Genomic DNA, 21,199 nt, shown 5'->3' on the forward strand with positions numbered 1-21,199 from the left:
AGCTTCCACTGAAGTCAGTAGGTTTCAGAGCATTCAGTGCCATGCAGAACTGGACCATTAGTTTGCATGGTAAGTGACAATAGCATCCTACACTTTTGTGAGAGGGGCTTTATTATCCTTATATGACCAATGGGGAAACTGAGGCACAGAGCCTGTAAGTAACTTGTTCAAGCTCCCACAGGGAATTTGGGGCAGAGAACCCAGATTCTCCTGATTCTTATTCCTCTGGGCCTTTTTTCTGCAAGACTCTCCTTTCTGCCCTTACTGCCAGTCTTGTATTGGATCTGCCAGCGTGGACCCCTATATGATGCAGTCTTGGCAGAGAGACACATGCAGTTTGGGTGCTTACAAGCAGTAAGTGGGAACAGAATATGCAGCAAGTATTGGTGGTGGTGAGGACACAGGCAGGTGGAGTTCAGCACATAGGGTGGAATTCATCCCAGGACAGAGGAGCAACCCAAGGCCTTTGCCCAAATTAAGTCCTAACTCTCAATTTATCATCAGGGTTTAAGTGGTGCATAAGCCTTCATTAATTTTCTGCACTTAGATGAACATCATAAATAGAGAAAATACATCACTAAATGGGAAGTACTTCACTTCCGCATCAGGGGAGGTTTAGGTGAGCTATTAGAAGAAACTTTCTATCTATCAGAATAGTTAAGTTCTGGAATAAGCTTTTAAGGGACATTGTGGGAATCCCCATCATTGTAGGCTTGTAAGAACAGGTTAGACAAACACCTGTCAGGGGTGGTCTAAGATTACTTGTTCCTGCCTCAGCACAGGGGACTGGACTAGATGACCTCTCGATCCCCGTCCAGCCCTATATTTCCATGATTCTGTGAAAAGCAGACAAAGAGGAGAACTGAGGGTTTGGGGTTTTTTTATTCTGAATGTCAGACAGGGTGATCTAAACATTATAATCTTAATGGCCAAGTCTCTCTCACAATTTTTGTGGAAATTTGACCTCAGCAGGATTTTTTTCTTCTCCAGCACTGAGAGCAGCAATCTGGCTCCAGTCCTTCCAGGACCCAAATCGAGTCAACAATGACTGCAAAATCCCCAAATGCTTACATAGGGCATTAGATGGGGAGGGCTCTGAGTTACTACAGGGAATTCTGGTGGGTCTTGCCCACATGCTCAGGGTCTAACTGATCACCATATTTGGGGCTGGGAAGGAATTTTCCCCAAGGTCAGATTGGCAGAGACCTGGGGTGTTTTTCATCTTCCTCTGCAGCATGGGGCATAGGTCACTTGCAGGTTTAAACTAGTGTAAATGGTCTCTGTAACTTGAAGTCTTTAAACCATGATTTGAGGACTTCAGTCATTCAGCCAGAGGTTAGGGGTCTGTTTCAGGAGTGGGCGAGGTTCTGTGGCCTGCAATGTACAGGAAGTCAGACTAGATGATCATGATGGTGCCTTCTGACCTTAAAGTCTATGAGTCAAATCACAGATTTGAGGGGCTGGGGCTGTGTCTACACAATAAGTTAGGGATGTGATTCCCCTGGTGTGCACATACTTGGCCAGCTGTGCTGAGTACAAACCCTGCTGAAACCGCTGGGTATGCGCTCAGCGTGGCTCAATCGTGCCTCCAATGCCTCTATCCGGGCTACCATGCCTACGCTGCTATTTATATTTGCACCAGCTCAATGAGAGCTAGCATGAGTATGGGTACCCAAGCAGGGGAATCACACCCCCAGCTTGTAGTGTAGGCATAGCCTGAGTCACGTGACAGAATCTAAATCCTCCCACTGAGGATGAAATGCTTTGGCATTGCCTTCTAACCTTACCCTCTTGCTCCTGAATATCCAGCAGCTCAATAATTTCCAGGTGCTATGTGGAAAACTTTGATTCTCTGAATGGGATTGTTAAAACTCAGGGCCACAGAGTGGGATTATTCCTTTATTTTTCAAACTCACCCATCCTTGATAGTCTGACACTTTGCTCCAGCCCTCACTGGACCCAGGAAGAACAGAGGTTCACAGAAATGAAAGCTAATATGGACCAGGGAGTTATCTGAACCTTTAGATTTGGTTTGGCTCAAATTTTGACCAAAAGTTCTTTGTTGGTTCCTCTTTTATCCAAGACACTACACACATCCCTGAACAGACTGAAAACAAAAAAATTGTGCCTACTTGGGGACACCTAGAACTGAGATATGCTCAGGCTTGCCGACGGGGGGGTCGCAAAGGAGGCAATTGCCCAGGGCTCCAGGTGATTTAAAAGGGCCTGGGGGCCCATGGCTGGGTACCCTGGGCCCTTTTAAATTGCCCGGGCGGGCAGCCCTGCACTTTGGGGGGCCAGCATGGGCAGTCCCAGAAGTGGCATATTCGTCACTTGCGCCCTGGGCCCTGCCCACCCTAGGGACGGCCCTGGCCCCGGCCCTGGGGCCCGGAATTTCTGCCATCTGGGCTGGCTATGCTAGCATGACACTTGAGTAGTTCCCCCACAGTGAGAGTTGTTCTGGGTTAATTGAAAGGCAGTATAAATGTATTGTATGTTTGATTGGTTTGAGATTCGGCTTGTGGAAAAATAGTGCACTTAACTTTTCTGTTTCTACTCCTTTAACATTTACAGTACACATGTTTCCTAAAAATAGGGAAGGGGTGGGGTGTGAATCAACAGGCTCTCTTGTCTATTTTCAGCGTTATAAAAAAACAAAGGTCTAGTCTCTCTCTCTCTATATATATATATAGGGTCTCTGAAGAGGACTCCCCTAATGTGGGTCTTTTTACCCTATGAAAAGTGCTAAATCACTTATAAATAGCTGCCCATTTAAGGTATTTCAGTAGAAGGATGCCTGGAGGGTACAAAGCCTTTTATAAACACAGGGTTAATTATACAAGCACTCTAATGGATTGCACTACCCAGCCACAAGCAGTCACAGACTCAATTAGGTATTTAGCATCAAAATCTCATCTGACACCAGTAATTAACTAAATAAAAATTCACAAGCAGTCACAGACTCAATTATGTATTTAGTGTAAAAATCTCATGTAACACCAGTAACTAACTAACGAAATAAATGAAAATTCACAGTCTACAAATCTAAAAAGCAGCAACTAGAGTTTCAGGCTTGGGCGAGGAATTCTGAAAGGCAGAAAAAGGCAAACCAAACACATTCATAACATAATAATAATACTTAGTGCCTATATGTCATGTTTCATCCCTCAATCTCTTAAATGCTTTACAAAGGAGAAGAGGTAATATTATTCCCATTCTATAGATGCAGAGAGTGAGGCATGCAGAGGTGAAGTCACTTACTCAGGATCGCCAGGGCTGGATTTACACTTTGGGTGCCCCTAGGAGCAGGGGGTTGGAGCTCCCCTCCAAACTGCCTGTGGCAGCAGGGAGCTGTGGGGTCACCCCACCGCCCTCAGCGATTCAGAGCTCCGGGGACCCCTGCCACTCGGAAGCAGCTGGGAGCTACGGGGTACCCCCACCACCTGCAGCGGCTCAGAGTTCCTAACCACCGCGAGTGGCCTGGGTACCCTGCCACTTTTAAATTTAGGCATCCCACCGCCCAGCACTCCCCTGCCCACAGACCCCCCACTGCCCAGCGCTCCCCTCTCAGCCCCACCACAACTTCCCAGTGCCCCACACAGACTCCCACGGCCCAGCGTCCCCTGCCCTCTCACTGCCCAGAGTGCCCCCACAAACTCCCCCTCCAGAGACCCACTTTCCCAAGCCCTGCCTCCTGGCCCTGCTGGGAGGTGACGCTGTCCGCCAGGCTGAGCGAGGAGTGCTCCAGCAGGGCTATGTGGGGCTGTCTCCCGCTCAGCCAGCCCCACCCCCTGCCAGAACTGAGGAGCAGCAACATTTGAATTTTTAGGTGCCCCTAAAATGCTGGCACCCCTAGGCACGGGCCTGCTGTGCCTAATGGGAAATCTGGCCCTGAAGAGCACACTGCAAGTCAGTCTCAGAGTCAGGAACAGATCCCAGGTCTCCCAATCCCAAGCCACGGTCGTATACACTGCATCATGCTACCCGCACAGAGGGCTTAGTGGTTAAAGCAATTGATTGGGAGTCCAAAAGTCTTCTGTTCCTGTCTCTGCCGTTGACTTGCTGTCAGTGTGTCACTAAGCATAGCACAACAGCGTGCCTCAGTTTACCCAGCCATAAAACAGGGCAAATACTTAGGGTGGCCAACTTTCTAATCACACAAAACCAAACACCCCTGCCCCACCCCTTCCCTGAGGCCCTGCGCCTACCCCCCTTCTCCAATGCCCTGCTCCGCTCACTCACTCCATCCCCCTTCCCTCAACTGCTCACTCTCCCCACCCACACTCACTTTCACCAGACTGGGGCAGGGGGTTGGGCTGCAGGAGGTGGGTGAGGGCTCTGGCTGGGGGTGTGGGCACTGGGGTGGGGCTGGGGATGAGGGGTTTGGAGTGCAGGGGAGCTCTGGGCTGGGACAGGGGTTGGGCTGCAAGGGGGTGAGGGCTCCAGCTGGGGGTGTGGGCTCTGGGGTGGGGCTGGGGATGAGGGGGCCAGGGTTTGGGGTGTTGGGGAGGTGCAGAGTGCAGGCTCTGGGAGGGAGTTTGGGTGTGGGAAGGGATTCCGGGCTGGGGCAGAGGGTTGGGGTGCGGGAGAGATTTTGGGGTGCAGGATCCCGGCGGCACTTACCATGGCTCCTGGGAAGTGGCTGCCAGGTCCTTACAGCCCCCTAGACTCATGAGCAGCCAGGGAGGCTCCATGTGCTGCCCTCGTGCCCGCAGGCACCGCCCCCACAGCTCCCATTGGTCACAGTTCCCGGCCAATGGGAGCTGTGGAGCCGGCCCTAAGGCAGGGACAACACGCGAAGCCTCTCTGGCTGCCCATGCGTCTAGGGGCTGCAGGGACTTGTGGCCAGTTCCAGGAGCTTCACGGAGCTAGGGCAGGCAGGGAGCCTGCCATAACCCCGGGCCCCCGCTGCGCTGCTGACCGGACTTTTAATGGCCCAGTCGGTGAGCCGCCAGGGTTCCTTTTCAACTGGGTGTTCCAGTTGAAATATGGACCCCCAGCAACCCTACAAATAGTGCGTCCCTCTGGTACAGCGATGTTGTAAGAAAGAATGAATCTTGCCCATATGCTCAAGGTTTAGCTGATTGCCATATTTGGGGTTGGGAAGGAATTTTCCTCCAGGGCAGATTGGAAGAGGCCCTGGAGGTTTTTCGCCTTCCTCTGTAGCATGGGGCACGGGTCACTTGCTGGAGGATTCTCTGCTCCTTGAAGTCTTTAAACCACGATTTGAGGACTTCAATAGCACAGATATAGGTGTGAGGTTTTTTGCAGGAGTGGGTGGGTGAAATTCTGTGGCCTGGGTTGTACAGGAGGTCAGACTAGATGATCATAATGGTCCCTTCTGACCTAAATATCTATGAATCTATAAAGAATTTGCAGATGTTTGGATTAAAGGCAGTATATAATTGCACAGTATTATTATTATCATCATTGCAAATAACTCAATGTAACTTTGAGGACCAGGACAATAAAGACCCACCTTTTATGGGGAACACGGATCCGCAGCTAGATTCCACTGTATTTTGTGCTTACTCTGTTAAGTTTCAAAATCTTTTTCCTTTTTTGCTTTGCTTGAATACAAATCGCGTTCTTCGTTACTGTCTTTTGTGGGCAAACGTGTCAGATAAACCAGATCATAATGCTGAAGAGGCTTGAGTAGGGCAAGCTGATGGCCGTTAGTTTGCAGGGAAAAGTCTGGCTGTCCTCGGAGGGTGATGAAATTCGTAAAGGCTCTATTATTGTGTCTCTATTGATCTGCCTCACTCTGAACCTTCTAGTGGCAAAGTGACTCTCCCTTCTTACATCAGGATGCTGACACGCTGCTCACTCTCTGCTTGCTCCGCCTCCTCTTCCTATACCTCCTTCTTCTGGATTCCCGAAGTTATTAAGAGAAATAAGGTAGCTGAGGGGACCACATGCAGGTTGTGGCAGCCTGCAGCAGTGTGCACCTGCCTTTTGTGACATTACTGCTGCCTGGGAATTTCACTCTGAATGAAGCTGGTTTCCTTTTCAGCAAGCCTGCCAGGATGGGCCAGTGCTGCTGCAAGCTTTATTACTGCCTTCAGTGCCTGGACAAGACGGTACTTTGCATCTTCCTTTTTATGCTTCATTGAAAGGGCAGAGAGCTAGCCGTTACGCTGATTAAATCTGTGCTCCTTCCTCTAGCTAATGTAGGTAATGTGCCTGGCGTAACTAAAAGGGGTGTAATGCTCATCTTATTTAGAATGTGCTGACTTCTCATTCATTAGTATCAAATCAAACCATTGGTTTCACATACACTGCAGTGCCTTACATAATTTTATCCTGCAGTCTCAAAGTGACAATTGCATTTTCATAAAACAATAAGGTACCAGGGACATGGGCTCTAGTTACAGCTGCCTTGATTTGTCATTATGATTTTCATTCTTTTTTCATAGACCTTCAGAGCTCGAGTTATGCAGGATCCCTGCATGGAGTTTTAAAGTTAGCTTTTCACTTGCAGAGATTATTCACTCTCATGCTATCCTAAGATTTTACCTCTCTATTGTTCCTCCTTTTCTGACATTATAGAATCCATTAGAAAAGAAACAAGGCAAACTATACATTTTCCTTTGTCAGGGTGAATCTGTAGACAAGCAAAACCTTGAACACTGAACTGAACTGTGTTACATGTGTCAATACCAAGAGCAAGATCATAGCCACAGGTAGTTAGAGGATAGCATATGGGAGAGAATTTGTATGTCAGTTCTAACATGTAGCTCGTCATACTATTCTTTTGGACACTTGCCTAGATTTCTGAGCATATACAGAACAGGAAGGGAATGTACATATGATTTTAATTTGCTTAATAGAAAATATCTTGGCAGGAACACTTGCTGGTGCAGTATATTTCATAAAAGGCTGGATTTTTGAAAGATCCGTATAATAGGTCTAATGAAAAGCTCTCCCTGCTTCCCATTTATTTAATATACGTTCAAATATAGCTTGAGGTATGTTGCCAGCCAGGTTAAGGAAAATATATGGTTTAATATAAAACTCATTAAAATATAGTCACCGGGGAACATACTGGTGATCAGTTCTGCTTGGGAACTTTAACCTAAGGGGAATTATGGGGGGAGGTTGCCTGCTATCTAGTATGATTAAAATGGCACTTTTAAAGTCACCCCTTTTTGGAAAGGAAGATAGTCCTTATGAACATCAGTTGCAATGGGATTTCATTATTGTGTCTTCAAGAATCAGCTGAAATATTTATTGCTGTAAGAGTATTATGAATGTGTCTGCTTGCCCTTCCAATGATAATATAAGGCCTTGCTCCAAGTGACTGTGAATCAAGCACAATGGTGACTAAGCACCATTTCCACACTAAAACATTCTGAAATATTTTCAAAGCAATAGGTGCAGAGGGGTGACGTAAAACAGTGGCTATAATCACAAATGCTATAGAGCATCTGTGTGCAATGTATGTTTGTACTAGGTATAGTTCAAATGGAAGAAATGCTCAGGGTGGTACTACATGTATGGTTATAACTTGGAATATAACACACCAAAAGTGTCCTTCTTAAAGACCTTGTGGCGGAAGGGAGTATGGTCTGAGGAAAGAGCACAGACATGGTGTCAGGACTCCCATATTCAGTTCCCAGCTGCTGCTGACTTCCCAAGTAGCACCTGGCAATTCTCTACACCTCTCCCTGGCTAATTTTACCCATCCGTAAAGTGGGAACAATAATATTTACCTACCTGACAAGGTGCCGTGATATTTAATAATTAGTATTTCTCTGAGATCCTCAGATAAGAGGCTCTCCAGGGCAAATCCCTTTGGAAGTCAACACTTCTGCCTGAATAAGGACTAAGGGTCACAGGATACAGACCAATATTGGTAAATATAATAATAATGATTATTATTACTCCAGTTTACGTCTACATCTTGACCATATTTTTAGTTTGCACTAGTCCATAATATGTGCAATGTAACTATGTGCATTACTTCATAGGATGTAGCCGCAAACGCTTCTGAGCAATACAAATAAAATTATCGAAAACAAAAATCACACTTGATAAGGCTGCGTGAATACGATGGAGTCAGAGGCTGGTTACATGGAGAACCTGTTTCTCCAGTGGGTCTCTTCAGCTTTACCCTGCTGTAACTCTGTTGAAATCAGTGCAGTTACACTGGTGTAAACAGGCTCCATAAGCTTTGGTCCCAATCCTGCCTGCCTTAACGAGGCAAATTTCCAATTGCCCAGTGTCTCATTTCATTGTCCCTGGTATAAATATAGTGTATCTCTTTGTCTGTCATATCAAGGCATTTTAAAAATGCCCAGTCACCCTGGTACCTGGATGCAGAATGGAGCTTGCAAGTCACTTAACCACAGATGATGGCATAACCTATCACTGTGATTAGCCGCTGTTATTTATTTGGATGAATTGTTTTTTTCTTTTTTGTCACTCTGTTGGAGTTACTCTGGATTTACAGCAATGTAAGTGAGGTCAGAATCTGTGCAAAGGGAGTTTTGATTGAGTGAGGAATGTATAATCAGGCTCATAGTTTTATTCCCTTCTCATCTAGTGGAAATGGAAACACCGTAAGGTGTGGCACTGGCTTCACTGGAGTTGGGCCTTTTTACACTGGAGCTGAATTTGGCCCTTGGCCGCTGTCACCGGGGGCCGGGTTCAAACTGGTGACCTGGAGAAGAAAAGGCTACAGATCCCTTTAATCCCTTGAGCCCTCTAGTCATGAAGCTTGATTATTAAGGCTCAGGGCTAGGGAGCATGATTGTTCCTTTGTCTTCTGTTACATATTCTTTGTTGCTATAAATATTAATGGGGTGGATTAATTCAGTGGTCTGTCATGTTCATTTTGATGCTTACACATTTATTTTGGCAGACATTAGCTTTTGTTTTGGGGAGTTATGTAAAAGTAGTGATGTTTTTGACACTAGATCCAAATGAACCTCAGCACTGGATGTGATGATGCTGTGTTTTCTCATCGGATTCAGTTTGAGTTTGCAGTCCTGTTTTGTTTAACTGGTGCTAGAATCTCTGATTTGCTGGCTTTATTTACCAGGATTGAAGTAGTGGCTCTGAGTAGAGTCGTGTTGATGAAGATGAAGAGAGGCTTTTTCATTTCATATTAGTGTAGTATTTATACTGGTCTCACAAATATCTCCAGTCCAAACACATAATGTACCACGGACAAAGCAAATTAAGATAATAGAACATGTCAGGGATTTGTGAGTTCACTGCACATCCAGGATATTCTTGGTTGTTATGAAGATTAGCTAATGCCATACCTATCTCCTCTGTCAGAGAGAGAAACCAAAGGCGAATCTCTAAACCATCAGTTAAAGGGTCAAAGGAAATCAAGGGCTATTTCTTAAGGATGTTTATAAAGAATTGGAAAATTGAATGTATGTGGCATTGTTCTAATAAAGAGAAAAAAAACTTTTTCAAAGAGGGGTATTTTAAAATTTGGCACTGAATTTAATCTACACATCTCACATCCAGCAAACAGCAAAACAAGATCCAGGAAGGCAGTCAGAAATCTCTGGCCAATAAATAAACTGGGCTATTACTGACAGTGTAGAGCCCAAGGGATGCTAAGAGTGGTAGCACTGTGGTCTTTATATGAGTGAACCCAGTGTCTAGTTATTGCACATCCTCTGTACTCAGAGAGCATAACACATTCAGAGAAAACGTTGTTATTTTGGAGAGAGTAATCAATATATCAGTCATCTCCAAGACTAGGATAAGCCTTTCAATAGCAATAGTAGGGGCAAACAACACAACTAGTTTTAAGATGGAGTTTGATAAATTCATGAACAGGACCATATGACAGGGTTGCCTGTGATAGCAGGGGTCTGGACTTGATGACCCAAGAGGTCCCTTCCAGTTCTATGTCTTCTGTTCCTAGCACTCTAGTAGTAGGAGGCGTCTTTCAATCTCGAGAGACTACGGGTATGTGCCCCTGAGAGGTAAAGAATTTACTCAGTTGGTGTTATGGCATCTGTGGCTGAAGAGACCCACTCGAGAGAGACAATCTCTGCCATATCTGTCACGTTTAAAGGTGATTTTTGACCCTTTGGGCTCTGACTTCTGCAAGCTCTTTTCCCCTCTGCTAAGCTGGACGGCTTCCTCTCATAACTCCGGAGACCTTTGTTAAGCTCTTGTTTCCAAAGGCTGCAGTCTTGAGTGTGATCTTCCCAGTTGTCCACATCCATGTCCATTTCTTTGAAATCTTGCTTGCACACGACCTTGAAATGCAATTTGGGGCATCCTTTGGGTCTTTTTCCAGATGCCAATTGGCCGTAGAGGATGCCCTTTGGGATGCACCCATCATTCATTCGGCACACATGCCCAAGCCAGCGGAGGTGTCTCTGTATGAGGAGTGTTTGCAAGCTGGGTGTGCTGGCCCGCTTGAGCACCAAAGTGTTGGTGACTCTGTCCTTTCAGGAGATTCCAAAGATTCGATGAAGGCAACGCACATGAAACCTGTTGAGTCTTTTTTCCTGATGAGAGTAAAAGGCCATGTCTCACTCCTGTACAAAAGTGTGCTGATAACCCATGCACGATACACATAGACCTTTGTGTGCTGTCAGTTTGTTATTTTGCCAGACCCTTTTGTTCAGTCTAGACATTGTTGTGGTGACTTTTCCAATGCAAACGTTGAGTTCCATTTCAAGTGAAAGGTTGACTGCGATTGTGGACCCCAGGTATGTGAACTCCTTCACCACTTCAAGTTACAAGTTAGCATAAAATGATCCTATGAAGAGATCTTATGCATTCATTCATGCTGGGTTTCATCACGGGATTTTATTTTAGTTTTTTAATTTTAACTGTAAGATAAATAAGTTGGCAGAAATTTGCTGAAGTTCCATTTTTAACACTCTCTCTTTTTTTTTGCAAAAACGTCATAATTATTTACTTGTTTTTCAGTGTCTTCATTTAAGTAGAATAATAACAAGTGTCGGTCTGACTTCGGTATGTATGTATGTGTTTGTCATTGGTTTACGTAGTTCTTCCTTGCATTAAATAGATTTTGTTTGAAAAGGTGAGAGCTGGTGAGACAAGTAAGTGCTGCCCAGCTGCAGGAGTGTACCTGGCAATAAAATAGCCAGTGTACCCCCTCACACTCTGCCTGCAGCCCTGCCCCTCCACCCCCCACAAATCTATTACATCTCTATTGACTGTATCGCCATTAAAATTCTTTTTAGAATGACCCCACTGTGTTAGTCAACCGGTATTGGCTATTGCTGTAATGTTCTGCATAAAGGAGATCTTGTTCAGGGCTGCTGCTTTGGGAAACAGCACTCAAGATTGCCAGTATACTGACACCAACAGAGAGCGCTTGGCGAAAGCAGAGGAGCATTGAACATACCCATACACTTCTCAACCAGTTCAGCTCACCTCTTTGCATGTTTTATTCAACAAAACTTTGCACGCTGCCTAGTGTAGTGGGGTCTCCAGTCCTGACTCAGGCCTCCAGGCATTACTGCAAAACAAATATCATGTAACAATGCTGATGGGTTTACTGTTCACTCTAGTAAACAAAAGTGGTGTAAAAAGAACAGGAGGACTTGTGGCACCTTAGAGACTAACAAATTTATTTGAGCATAAGCTTTTGTGGGCTACAGTCCACTTCATCGGATGCATGGAATGGAACATATAGTAAGAAGATATTTATACACACAGAGAACATGAAACAATGGGTGTTACCATACACACTGTAAGGAGAGTGATCAGTTAAGGTGAGCTATTACCAGCCGGGGGGGGGTGGGGGGGGACAAAAAACCCAACCTTTTTGTAGTGATAATCAAGGTGGGCCATTTCCAGCAGTTGACAAGACCGTGTGAGGAACAGTGGGGGCGGGGGGGAAACAAACATGGGGAAATAGTTTTACTTTGTGTAATGACACGTTGCAGGGTTAACCAAGATATTTGGAGTGAATCACTGTCACCTGCTTGCAGCAGGAGGGAGCCTTGTCTGTGCCCACCAGGGGAAAATATCCCCAGCTATAGCCGCTGGCAGCACAAGTATGCCACTCTGGGCTTCGCAAGCCCCACTTTTTCCCTCTGCAGGTTAGCTACACACCCCACTTTTCAGAGTAGCAGCCATGTTAGTCTGTATCCGCAAAAAGAAAAGGAGGACTTGTGGCACCTTAGACCCTAACAAATTTATTTGAGCATATGCTATCGTGAGCTACAGCTCACTTCGTCAGATGCATGCAGTGGAAAATACAGTGGTGAGATTTATATACACAGAGAACATGAAACAATGGGTGTTACCATACACACTGTAACGAGAGTGATCAGGTAAGGTGAGCTATTACCAGCAGGAGAGCGGGGGGTGGGAGGGAACCTTTTGTAGTGCTAATCCAGGTGGGCCATTTCCAGCAGTTGACAAGAACCTGTGAGGAACAGTGGGGTGGGGGGAGGGAAATAAGCATGGGGAAATAGTTTTACTTTGTGTAATGACACATCCACGCCCAGTCTTTATTCAAGCCTAAATTAATTGTATCCAGTTTGCAAATTAATTCCAATTCAGCAGTCTCTTGTTGGAGTCTGTTTTTGAAGTTTTTTTGTTGAAGAATTGCCACTTTTAGGTCTGTAATCGAGTGACCAAAGAGATTGAAGTGTTCTCCAACTGGTTTTTGTATGTTATAATTCTTGACGTCTGATTTGTGTCCATTTATTCTTTTACGTAGAGACTGTCCAGTTTGGCCAATGTGCATGGCAGAGGGACATTGCTGGCACATGATGGCATATATCACATTGGTAGATGTGCAGGTGAACAAGCCTCTGATAGTGTGGCTGATGTGATTAGGCCCTATGATGGTGTCCCCTGAATAGATATGTGGACACAGTTGGCAATGGGCTTTGTTGCAAGGATAGGTTCCTGGGTTAGTGGTTCTGCTGTGTGGTGTGTGGTTGCTGGTGAGTATTTGCTTCAGGCTGGGGGGCTGTCTGTAAGCAAGGACTGGCCTGTCTCCCAAGATCTGTGAGAGTGATGGGTCGTCCTTCAGGATAGGTTGTAGATCCTTGATGATGCGTTGGAGAGGTTTTAGTTGGGGGCTGAAGGTGATGGCTAGTGGCGTTCTGTTACTTTCTTTGTTGGGCCTGTCCTGTAGTAGGTAACTTCTGGGTACTCTTCTGGCTCTGTCAGTCTGTTTCTTCACTTCAACAGGTGGGTACTGTAGTTGTAAGATGCTTGATAGAGATCTTATAGGTATTTGTCTCTGTCTGAGGGGTTAGAGCAAATGCGGTTGGATCGTAGAGCTTGGCTGTAGACAACAGATCTTGTGGTGTGGTCTGGATGAAAGCTGGAGGCATGTAGGTAAGTATAGCGGTCAGTAGGTTTCCGGTATAGGGTGGTGTTTATGTGACCATCGCTTATTAACACTGTAGTGTTCAGGAAGTGGATTTCTTGTGTGGACTGGTCCAGGCTGAGGTTGATGGTGGGATGGAAATTGTTGAAATCATGGTGGAATTCCTCAAGGGCTTCTTTCCCTGGGTCCAGATGATGAAGATGTCATCATTGTAGCACAGGTAGAGTAGGGGCATTAGGGGATGAAAGCTGAGGAAGCATTGTTCTAAGTCAGCCATAAAAATGTTGGCACACTGTGGGGCCATGCGGGTACCCATAGCAGTGCCGCTGATTAGAAGGTATACATTGTCCCCAAATGTGAAATAGTTATGGGTGAGGACGAAGTCACAAAGTTCAGCCACCAGGTTTGCTGTGACATTATCGAGGATACTGTTCCTGACGGCTTGTAGTCCATCTTTGTGTGGAATGTTGGTGTAGAGGGCTTCTACATCCATAGTGGCTAGGCTCCCCAGGGGCTGCAGGGACGTGCTGGCCGCTTCCGGGAGCGGAACGGAGCTGGGGCAGGTAGGAAGCGTGTTCCCCGACATGCTGGGAGGCAGGGGGAGGAATTGAGGGATGGGGAGGAGTTTCTCAGCAGGGCCCATGGACCCCCTGGAATACCCTCAGGGACCCACAGGGGTCCGCAGACCCCAGTTTGAGAAACGCTGCCCTATGGCATAAACTGACCTTAACAGCTGTAGAAGCTTAGCCAGTAAATATTGTCATTTCATTCACATAGTGTTTAGAACATTATTTTTTTTAAAGTACCACTCAGTCCAAGTCTGGTGCAGGACATAGGCAGAGCAGGTCACAAATCTCAACTCACTTGGTCTCCCCACTTCCAGAAACCTTCACTGATCCCCAATGTAGCGCGCCCAATGCCACCTGCTTATCTGCTGCTGGTTCCCAACCCAAAAACTGAGGAACGAACTAGAAGAGGAGGAGGAAGGTTGGGTTGGAACATACACCGGTTTGTGTATGAAAGCACTGCTTGGAAGCCGAAGTGGGTGGTAACAGACAGCCTGGCAGCAGTGGATAGACAAGTGAGTGTGGTGACAGTATCACACTCACTGACTAATGGTTGGAACATATTTGATAGCAGATATATAATATATTCTGATAAATTGGACCTTCTAATTCTTGTTGATTGTTTGTGTTGGATATTTTATGATATCGCCTTCACATTTACTAAGAATTTAAACCAGCTGAATTATTTAAGTTAAGGCCATTTTATACTGCTGTAGTCAAGTAAAAAGGACCTTTAAGTGGGTGTAAATATAAATCACTCCCACTTTGAGGCCCCTCCACACTGCCAGAGTGGTGTAAAGTGACCTAAGTGTGAATGGTTTCAGAGTAACAGCTGTGTTAGTCTGTATTCGCAAAAAGAAAAGGAGGACTTGTGGCACCTTAGAGACTAACCAATTTATTTGAGCATGAGCTTTCGTGAGCTACAGCTCACTTCATCGGATGCATCCGATGAAGTGAGCTGTAGCTCACGAAAGCTCATGCTCAAATAAATTGGTTAGTCTCTAAGGTGCCACAAGTCCTCCTTTTCTTTTTGCTAAGTGTGAATGGAAATCAGGCCCTGGATTTCTTAGGGACTGTGGTGCTCTGCAGTTCTGTGGCAATGAAAAGGGGCTGCAGAATCACCCCGACTACAGTCTGCTCCCAACCATAAAATAGTGCATTTAAAATTATTTCTAGCTCTTTTCTAAGACTATAAATCATTTGTGTGTTTGTGTATGTACATGTGGTTTCTACTCTAAAATATGGCCTAGATTTTAGAACAATATATATTTTCCTTTTTTTCTTTCTTCTCAAAATGCTTGCTACAGTTCATCCAAGATGGCCTAAAACCAGTCAAATGGTGTTGTGTCATAGAGACAAGCACCGGGTGGGAGAGGCTTTGCTGAGACATGCTGATTACGGAGGCAGTGTGAAAGCAGAACACAGGGGAGCACAGGAAGGTTGCAAAGGGATTGTGCTCACTGCCAGGCTAAAGAAGAAACAACAGGGACAGGAGGGGGAGTCTATTAATCTTTTTTTTTTTAATCGGTATTTCTGCCCTTTTTATAGAAAGTTTCTTCTCTAGCTCTTAATTTTATCTTTTTTTTTTCATGTATTTCTGTTAATATTTTTGTTAAATTAACTGTTGGACTGCAGGGAAATAAAAATCGGTTACAGAATCACCAGCTTTCTGCCATATGTTTCATAGTGCCTGCTGCTGAACTGGTCCTTAAAGTGCCTGGATTCCCTTCAGCCCTGCATAGTGCTGACCAGTTTACTTGCTGGGATTCCTTTCCATTGAATTTGCTACTACCTTGCATGTTCCCCTGAATATGATTTTTCTGTAGTGCCTTTTAAAGACTCTGGTTCTCTCCTTGCTGGGGGCATATTTATATAGTAGCTTGATTTAGTTTTCCTAATCATTGGTGACGTTCCCAGTAGTATATGTTCCTTTGTCTCCTCCCTAATGTATCACAGGATACATTCCAATTTAAAAGTGGCTTTATGTGCATGCTGTTACTCTGGGATCACTTGTACTAAATCACTCTCCTGTGGATTTCCCTGCAGCTGGCTTTCTCTCGTGATTCATTCAGCTCTTATGAAATATCTGCTACCAAAATCCTGACTCTTCAGTAGAGACATCTTAGTATTGCCAATATAAATATGTTTTATATTCTTCCGGCTAAATGTCTGTCTTAATTCTTTGTTATATGTTAAAAGAATTCAGAGGTTCCTTTTTTGAGGTGGCCTTTTTTCTTCTGGTCTAATTAAAATGTACCATATCCATTCATAAAGCTGGAAATATAGACTTGAAAGTCGGGTTATTACTGGTATTTGTGTGTGTACTGTGTATACTATCTACATAATGCTATAAATATATTAATATACACAATCCGATTTATGTGTATGTGTATATTGCACTATCTAGATCTAGCTGTATTGCTATATGCAGGGACACAAATATGTTTGTCTATGTTAATATCATTAATACCATTTTATATGTGCTGTCCACACAAACTGGAACACAGACACGCACAAACACTGACTTGCAAATACAGATGTGTGTGTAAATATAATAATGTATTCCTTAGTCTTCCGTGAAACATGATTGTGTTAATGCTGGCTTCCACAGTTGGTTTTAAAAGAGAATTAGTTCATAATAATTACAAAACTAGATCTGAAGAATTTACCTAATCCAGCTTAGTAAATAAACATGTGAAAGTGCTTATCTGGGATAAATCGAGGGACTAGATGTTAGAGATCTTATTCTTTCACTCTCCCACTTCCCTGGTCCTTCTCCCATGAGCAGAGAGCAACAATACCCGAAGTCCAAAGGTGCAAACAATTCAATGTTTATTGGGTGAACTTCCAGCAAGCTTAAATCCAAGTTCCTTTTTCCTTATTTTCGAATCCCAATTTACTTCCTGTTTGCCCCTAATTTATATAGTAATATTCTTAGCTATACCTTAACCAATCATTCTACTGAAATTTACCTAACCAATCCTAACATATTGTAACATGATTGGCTAACCAATTATATCCCACCACCTTAATTAGTTTACACCCAACAAAATTAATTGTACATCAGACAGAAACAATCACAGAACCAGACAGAGACCATGCAAATAAACAATCGTAAAGGGAAAGGAGTACTTGTGGCACCTTAGAGACTAACCAATTTATTTGAGCATAAGCTTTCGTGAGCTACAGCTCACTTGTATCTCACGAAAGCTTATGCTCAAATAAATTTGTTAGTCTCTAAGGTGCCACAAGTACTCCTTTTCTTTTTGCAAATACAGACTAACACGGCTGTTACTCTGAAACCAATCGTAAAGGGGAAACTATAATGACAAAACAATACAGAAGTGAGGATTTCACAACTACATCTATAAAGACATAAGTGTTTCCCAGCTGTGTCTATTGATAAGTGAGTTCTTACCAAACAGAAAACTATCAAACTAAATTTCCTTTTACATCTTCTAGGCTCTTCCCTTTCTCTGGAGGTGATAGATCGGATCACCTTCCTAACAGCCCCAGATTGTCTTATTTCAATATGACTAGTTTGGAATGTGAGGATGTGACTGTTTGCTTCCCAACTTACGGCTGCCTCTGCAGCTTAGCCAAAGGCCTTAGCCTAAGACCAGGGCCTCAGACGTCACAGTGAGAGAAGGCCCTTACACAGGCAGATAGTGATTTTGATTCTTTCTTTTATACCTCTATAACTAGCTAAATGATAAATGTATACCTAAATTCTTAAAGTATAGGCCTTTACAGACAGGCCTGAATATCTATATCCTAACACTATACATATCCTTTTATTTTTTTTAACAGAATGAAAGTGCCCTTGTGAAAGAAAAGGAGTTGTCAGTCGAGCTTGCAAACATCAGGGATGAAGTTGGTAAGTAGGGCTTCAGATACTAACAATGTGAAAAATGTCCTTTCTCACATGTAACAAAAGCAGTTATTCCTTGTCGTGTGGTACAAGGAAACCTGCAGCGCTGTAATAAAGTATCTCCTAAGCCCAGTGGTGAATTTTTGTGGCCTTGCAGGGAACAGTAATTTTACCTCGTTGTTGTGGAGACAGGTTCATAACCATACACACTGGAGCTAATCCTGCATTATCTTTATTATTCACAGACGGTGAACTATAAATCTGTATCCTCTGTTCTCAGACAAAAAGAACAGGAGTACTTGTGGCACCTTAGAGACTAACCAATTTATTAGAGCATAAGCTTTCATGGCCTACAGCCCACTTCATCAAATGCATAGAATGGAACATATAGTAAGAAGATATAGATATAGATATATAGATATAGATATACACACACACATATAGATAAGTTGGAAGTTGCCATACAAACTATGAGAGGCTAATTAGTTAAGATGAGCTATTATCAGCAGGAGAAAAAAACTTTTGTAGTGATAATCAAGATGGCCCATTTAGACAGTTGACAAGAAGGTGTGAGGATACTTAACATAGGGAAAAAGCTTTCGTGAGCTACAGCTCACTTCGTCGGATGCTGTAGCTCACGAAAGCTCATGCTCAAATAAATTGGTTAGTCTCTAAGGTGCCACAAGTACTCCTTTTCTTTTTGCGAATACAGACTAACATGGCTGTTACTCTGAAACTTAACATAGGGAAATAGATTCAATATGTGTAATGACCCAGCCACTCCCAGTCTCTGTTCAAACCCAAGTTAATGGTATCTAGTTTGCATATTAATTCAAGCTCAGCAGTTTCTCCTTGGAGTCTGTTTTTGAAGCTTTTCTGTTATAAAATTGCCACCTTTAAATCTTCTACTGAGTGGCCAGAGAGGTTGAAGTGTTCTCCTACCGGTTTTTGAATGTTATGATTCCTGATGTCAGATTTGTGTCCATTTGTTCTTTTGCGTAGAGACTGTCCGGTTTGGCCAATGTACATGGCAGGGGGCATTGTTCTCAAACAGCATCTGAACATGCCATCCAGCTCAGAAAGCCTTCAGCTGCGGCAGTGCACTGTTAGCTAGGAATTTATTACTTTGCTTGTGTGAGTTTACACGTACTGCACTCCGGTTACAAATGGAAGAGCACCAAGATCAAAACCCAAAATCAGTGTTCTACAAAAACTAACACTTAGTAAATTGGTTATAATCTCTCCGTGCCTTGAAAGGCAGGGACTAACTCAACTGGTGCCACTCATCCCATTTATTCTATGTACATCTGGGTGAGCACATTTCCCTTTTTTGTTCTGTTCTGGAAGGTGATAGGAAAGGCAGTGACCATTAGAACATTGATTGCATCTCTAGGGAGAGGAAAATGGGTCCTCCTCAGGACCCAGACATCAGGCTGAATTCTTTGTACCTGAATCATCCCAGCATAGGTGGGGTGTGTTATGCTTACCATAGAGCAAAAAATGATTAATGGAACCGGGGTGCTGGGTGCAGGGTGCTGGGTGCGTATCAATGAAAGCATGGCTGTAAGCTTCCACACTACTCCTGCTTAATGGGAAGACTAAGGGTAGCTAAGAGCCTCATTAACTTGGTTGCATTTGATATGAAGGTTCCATTTTAAAATGGTTCATAAAGGGTTAATAAATGGTCAATAGGTGTTTTATATAAATTGTTATAGAGTCCGTTAGGTTAAGTGATTGCTTATAACAATGGCTTATAATCATCGATAACCCATACGCCAACATGCTTATAACATATAGTAACCATTTAGTAACCCTATATAAACAGAACCTTAATATGAAGTCTGATTATTAGCTTGATCAGGCTTGTGAAAAAACCATGTCTCCCCAGACCCTGCCATCCTGAGTCCCCGACATCCAGTTCCTTTTTAACCTACACCCTGGAGAGTCAGAGAGCAGGCATTCAAGAGCATGAGACACCCACTAAATGCATAGGACTTTACTTCGGGCTTAACTTTATTTGTCTTCTTCCATTTTTAAAAACCCTTACACCACCCTTCCCTGACACTTGTGCTGGAGCTCAATAACTTGGGCTCCCTGCTGTGCCCTCAAAGGGATTTGCATTACCAAGGCCTACTGTTGATGTAGGAATTTTCAGACTGTGGTAGTGCTTCGCTTCTCCATCCCCACAGAATGGTCCAGCGGGGGCCGAGATCACATTTGCAATATCACTTTTATCTCTGTTTTCATCTCTGCTGTGTATTCCCCTTCCCCTTCCAAAGGAATTGCTGTGGTGCTTTTGCTTTTCAAGCAGGGAGGGAACACTTGAAGGGCTCTGCTGTGGTTCAAAGACCTATTCCCTGTTTTCAAATTCTGTGTATCACTAACAGTCTGGCTTTGATCCTGCCTGTCTCTGAGTCTGAAGAGTGCACGGTAGGGAGCACAAGGTTGTTGCACTCCAATGCATTTGTGAGTGCCGGCGCAGGGAAAGAGAAGCGCTGGCTAGGGCCAGATTCTGCTCCCAGTTACTCCAGCTTTATGCCAGTGTAAATCCACTGAAGTCAATAGAGCTCCTAAATTTACACCAGTGTTGCTGGGAGCTGAAGGTGTAATCCACTGTACACAGTCTAGAGGTCACACTGCAGCATTCTCAATAATGCAGGATCAGGTTCCTCTTTGCTTCCTGCCCTACTCGTCACTATTTACCTGGCACTTATATACACAACAATAGACACCTTTTGCTGTGCAGGATCCAATCCCAGACGAGGAACATAGGCAGCTGTTTTAAGTGCTTGCCTAAGGAAATAAAATGCACCTGAAATGGTCTCTGCTTCTAGGCTCAGCTATAGCCAGGAGCACCAGGTGCCTGCTGTCTCCATCCAAAGGAAGCGTAAGAGATCATTTACTGACCCTCAACTTTCCCATTCAGAGATGGAAGGGATCCTGTGAGGCAGCCCAGCCCTTTCCTCGGGTCACAGGAGGGACATCTGAGAGGAGGCCACTGCTGGCCTGTCGTGCCCCTGAACAAAGCACCTTTCTTGGAGACAGCGAGGCTTTGAGGAGAGGCTGCAGTTCGGCCATGCCTCCCACCAAAGATAGCAGGTGACCTGCTCTTACTCCCCAGAGACAAAAAGAAAACGAGTACTTGTGGCACCTTAGAGACTAACCAATTTATTTGAGCATAAGCTTTCGTGAGCTACAGCTGACTTCATCAGAGACAGCAATCACTGAATAAATAACACTACTGAGGGCACACCTTGGGCTGGTAGAAGGACCCTCACTCACTTGAATAGGCCTTGGACTGGGGCTTTAAACAGCAGGGGCAAAACAGCCATATATAAAGATATTAAAAATAATTATTCTAACTTGTAAACAACAGATCGGTGGCAAACAACTGTAATCGGATTCCACTGACTCCTTATACAACCATGTGCAGACTGGGCCAGACTCAGGCCCAGGATAAGT

The 21,199-nt window shown here is 44.3% G+C and overlaps 1 protein-coding gene across 2 annotated transcripts in view; it reads left to right on the top strand.

Annotated features, from left to right (window-relative positions):
- The window catches only part of MTUS2 (microtubule associated scaffold protein 2), a 470,923-nt gene that overhangs the window by 400,251 nt on the left and 49,473 nt on the right, over window positions 1-21,199 (top strand). Inside the window, exons 1-2 of one of the 2 annotated variants that reach the window (XM_074959073.1) lie at window positions 5,953-6,080; window positions 17,677-17,743. In XM_074959073.1, the coding sequence (XP_074815174.1) occupies window positions 6,027-6,080; window positions 17,677-17,743 (121 nt within the window). In that variant the 5' untranslated portion in view covers window positions 5,953-6,026. Of the gene's footprint in view, window positions 1-5,952; window positions 6,081-17,676; window positions 17,744-21,199 lie in introns of those variants that run through there. The other variant, XM_074959063.1, reaches the window with a different exon arrangement.

The sequence above is a fragment of the Natator depressus genome, chromosome 1, assembly GCF_965152275.1.
Source record: "Natator depressus isolate rNatDep1 chromosome 1, rNatDep2.hap1, whole genome shotgun sequence".
NCBI classification, from domain to species: Eukaryota; Metazoa; Chordata; order Testudines; family Cheloniidae; genus Natator; species Natator depressus.